Source organism: Capsicum annuum, unplaced genomic scaffold (assembly GCF_002878395.1).
Source record: "Capsicum annuum cultivar UCD-10X-F1 unplaced genomic scaffold, UCD10Xv1.1 ctg80523, whole genome shotgun sequence".
Lineage (NCBI taxonomy): Eukaryota > Viridiplantae > Streptophyta > Magnoliopsida > Solanales > Solanaceae > Capsicum > Capsicum annuum.
The window spans coordinates 105,773-110,138 of record NW_025891175.1 but is presented as its reverse complement, the minus strand read 5'-3'; the positions used below and the strand labels follow the sequence as shown (position 1 = coordinate 110,138).

Below are 4,366 nucleotides of genomic sequence, written 5' to 3'. Positions count from 1 at the left end.
CCCCCCCCCCCCCCCCCCCCCCCCACTCTTCATCCCCAACCATCTTCTTCATCTATATATTTTTTTCTTTTTAAATACTTAACAATCTTGTTAATACAATTAATAATTTTCAATTAAAAAAATGCAGTGAAAGCCATGAACTTTAGCATATTAATACATTTCTCTTATTTTTTGCGGAGTAAATTTGATTCGGCAAAACTTCATTTTTTCGGGATAACTTGATATTATTAAAGAAGTTAAATTCTAAGGAACCTACAACACAAGAACAAGAAAAATAACAATAAATATGAATTAGATTGGTAAATAAATAAGATTTCTAAAAAATTGTAGATTTTTACTTTTTATAAAAATGGAGAAGAAGATGATAAGAGGGTGTCAGGGGTTGGGTTGGGGGGAAAGGTAGTAGAAAATGTTTTTTAACTATCTTCACTCTCTTAAATCAGATATAAAAAAAAAATAGAATATGAAGAAGAAGATGGCAAGAAAATGAAGAGAAAATGAAAGAGCAAGTGGGGTGGTGGTGGGGTAGGGGTTAGGGTGGGGTGGGGGTGAGGGTGAGGTATGGGTTGAAGGGGATGGGTGGGATGGGGGTTGAAGGGGACCATTTTTTATTTTTATTTTTTAAAAAAAGTTATAATTAGTTTTTAATAATTATTGGACTCACAATTCCATGTGTCAACTTTCAATTTGCCCTTTTTACCACATCATCGCGTGTGTATTACAAACACTTGAGCTTTTAGCTGATTGGACAAAAAAGGTCCAATTAGATCAAAATTCGGGTGGATTAGGAGCCTGATAGGTAAAGGCCTTAGTTGAAGGGTCTAAGTGAATTTTTGTGATAAGTTTGAAGATCTGTCGATGACTTAAGCCCATGTAAAACTCAAAATTTCCTAGATGTCACTAAGTTGGAATTTCAATTGTCATGACTTCCCTTTTTGAGAATTCTTCTCAACGGAAATAATTTAAAAATCACCCTATTATATTATATATATACCTACCCCAATCATACGGATCAAACACTGAAACACAAACCTACAAAAAAAAGAAAAATTTCTTCTTTCCCAGTAAGAAAGCATCAAGAAGATGCAATCAGAGCTTTTTTCACAACTCATGGTGTTCAACTTTCCATCAAACTGAATTTTGTGGCATCCAAAGTGATTATGAAAATGGAAAACATGGTATAACTTATCCTTCACTCAACTCCAAGTATCAAGATTCCTCTAGGATTTCCTTCTTAGATTTCACATCCCAATCTTTTTCAGATTTCACATCCCTTTTTTCAGATGATAATGTTCTTACTGATCTTCCTATGGATGACTCGGAGTTCAATGATGTCTGTCGATGGTTGAATGATAATGAAAGTGTAGGATATGGAAATATGAACAACATCTCTTCTAAAATGAAAAGAGATGGAGATTTATGGAGTCCTGATCTTTCAGGAGTATCTTGTGAGCTCTTGCCATTAACAAATAGTACTACTTCACTTATACTTCCAGGAAATATTAGAGAAATGGATATCCAAATGAGCCTTCATCATTTATTGGCAGATTATGGAGAGGCCATGGAGAATGGTCACAAGGAACTAGCAGAAGTGATCATAAGAAGCATAAAGGGAAAAATAAATCCTTTAGGTGAATCGCTGGAACATGTTGCTTCTAAATTATTCCAAGAAATAGAGGATCAAGGAAGTTACTTGAGACAAGAATCAGGTAAAATTATTGACACAGCATTCAAGGTCTTCTACCAAGTTTTCCCATTAGGGAAATTTTCTCATTTTACTGCTAACTCAGCAATTATAGAAGTCGTGCCTGATGATGCACAAACCGTTCACATAGTGGATTTTGACATGGGGGAATGGATTCAATGGCCTCCAATTATTGAAGCCATTGGGCAAAGAAGAAAGGCTTTGAGATGCACATCCATAAAGAAAACTGAGGAACAATCAACCAGTGATCAGTGGAGATTTGAGGAGACAAAAAGAAGACTTCTCGATTATACAAATCTTTTTGGCCTAAGATTACAAGTTGAGGAGATGACAATTGAAGAATTGGCAAGTGAATTGAGAAGAATGAAGAAAAGGGGTAAAGAGAGTGAATGGCTGGTTTTCAACTGTATGTTTAAACTCCCACACATGGGGAAAAGAATGTGCAGAATCGATGCACTGGAGTTTCTAAAACTAGCTACAGAATTGTTATTAGCCAAGTATTCAACTCACAAAGGACTTGTCACTTTTAGTGATGGGGAAGCAACGGACATAAGTCACAACCCTAATTATACTTATTCTGCATTCTTTAACAAGAATTTGATGTATTACCAATCGATTTTAGAATCACTGGAGTTTTGTTTTCCAGCTTATCTTGCACAAACAAGACTTGCCATGCAGTCCCTTTTCCTAGCACCTCAAGTCTTCTCATTTACTTGGATAAAAATCTGGGAAGAGAAGAGAAGTGTATCCTATTCTTGTCAAGAAATTGGGTTGCAGGTTAAGAGAGTAAGCAAAGAAAATCTATTACAAGCCAGAGAACTAGTGAATGAAAGAGGAACTCCATTTAGGGTGAGTATTGAAGAAGAACGGAAGCATGAGATGGTCTTGGAATGGAAAGGGACATCATTGGTGAGAGTTTCAATTTAGATGTAGAAGAAGAAGACAATAACAGAAAACAACATAGAGAAACTACAATTCTTTCTATGTCATTTTCTTTTCCGTTACGTCCCTTGCATTTTCCTATGAAGTGCAAAAGTGTTATCTTACTCGAACTCTTAAAAAATATCAATTGGTGTGTGCTAGATACTTCAAAATTGTGTATTTTTAGAAGAAGTGACAATCTTTTGGAGAATCAGAGCAACATAGGAGTCCATACTAATATTAGCCTGTCAGTGTACATACCAGTATAAATTTGTCAAATGTTAAAAACCACAGTTGTAAATGACAGGTGATGTTACAGGTATCCCGTGGAATTAGTTATGAGTGACAGTAGAGGAAATTGTTGGCCGAAATAAGCCATTTTTTGAATCAATTCATCAAAATAATATGTTTTTTTAATTTTACAAAACTAGTATAAACTTTGTTCCCAGTAACGTATTACTTTATTATTTTATTAAAAAACTATAAGAGTCAAAACTAACGGCATGGATTTTTAACAGACCATAAAATGCTACTGTAAGTAACGTTTTATAAGTAATTCGTGACTACTGTTATCTTTTTTTTTTTTCAACCAAATAAAAATGACACACTAAATACTGTTAGGGGTAACCAGTGCCCTAATTTTGAAAAAAAAAACATTTTTCTCTCATCTCTGTCTTTCGACTACTCTGGCTACTCTGATTTTTTAGCAACTGGTTGATGCGATTGTAAGTGCAATTTTATCCATCTAAGCAATTATTCGTTCAGCTGTGTTTCGGATTGCGGAACCCTAGCTTCAAGCGCCATAGAAAGGGTGCTTCTTTAGTATTATTTTTGGTATGAATTTACTCTCTATTTTCCTAGACTCAACTTAACTCTCTATTTTAAACTTTCATATTTCTCAAAAATTAGCCAACTATGCTCTAAATTATGATTTCGGAACAGATGGATTTAAATTTCCTTTCAATTTGGGATATTTTTTATTGTGAAAAAATTGTTTGTAGACAATTGTTCATGTTTAAGAGAATAATTTTTTCCTTTTTATGGCTGATTAATTTGTTCATTATAATAAAAATATTAACTTATGTATAGGTACTTTTTTTATGTCTGGTAGTAGTTTATACAAGTTGGATCCTGGGCCACTTGAACCATCTGTATTAACAGAACAACTCACTCATAGGTCACGGGATATATGGGATGGAAGTGTTGCTGTGATTTTTAATACGAGAAACGGTGATGAAAGTTTTTGGAAGCACGTAGAAAAATATCTTATCCATCCACGAGTTTTAAAAGTGATTAAATTATGTGGATTGTATGATTTTTATAGATGTAATAGGACTTCTATTAGTCATAGTTTGATCATTTCATTAGTTGAGTGTTGGCGGAAACACATACTTTCTACTTTAGAATAGGTGAAACATCTAACGTTGAGGTGTTGTATAGATTACCCGTGAATGGTGATCCGGTACTTGATACTGAGACGACGAGGACCATAGGGGATTGGCAATGATGCATGTGGTTTGTAGTTTGTTGATACGAATACGATCATGACCTTAGACACTTTTTGAGAATTTTGAAGACCACTTGGAAGAGTGCATAAGTCCAAGTGTGAAGGAGGCCCAAAACCATCCTTTTGGTGCATTTAAGGGGCTGCTTTTGGAGCCCTTTAATGAAAGGGCTATTTTGTCATTTCTCTATTATTTAAAATGTTGTACAAATAGAACCTTGTAGGGTTTATTTTCT

At 34.6% G+C, this 4,366-nt stretch overlaps 1 protein-coding gene across 1 annotated transcript; it reads left to right on the top strand.

The window, feature by feature from the left end:
* Positions 1-1,033: 1,033 nt before the first annotated feature.
* LOC124895190 (protein NODULATION SIGNALING PATHWAY 2-like) lies at positions 1,034-2,975 on the top strand (the record flags this gene model as incomplete). The annotated part of the gene is made up of 1 exon (XM_047405632.1): positions 1,034-2,975. A coding segment is annotated over one exon (1,599 nt), but the record flags the coding sequence as incomplete, so codon positions are not given.
* Positions 2,976-4,366: the final 1,391 nt, after the last annotated feature.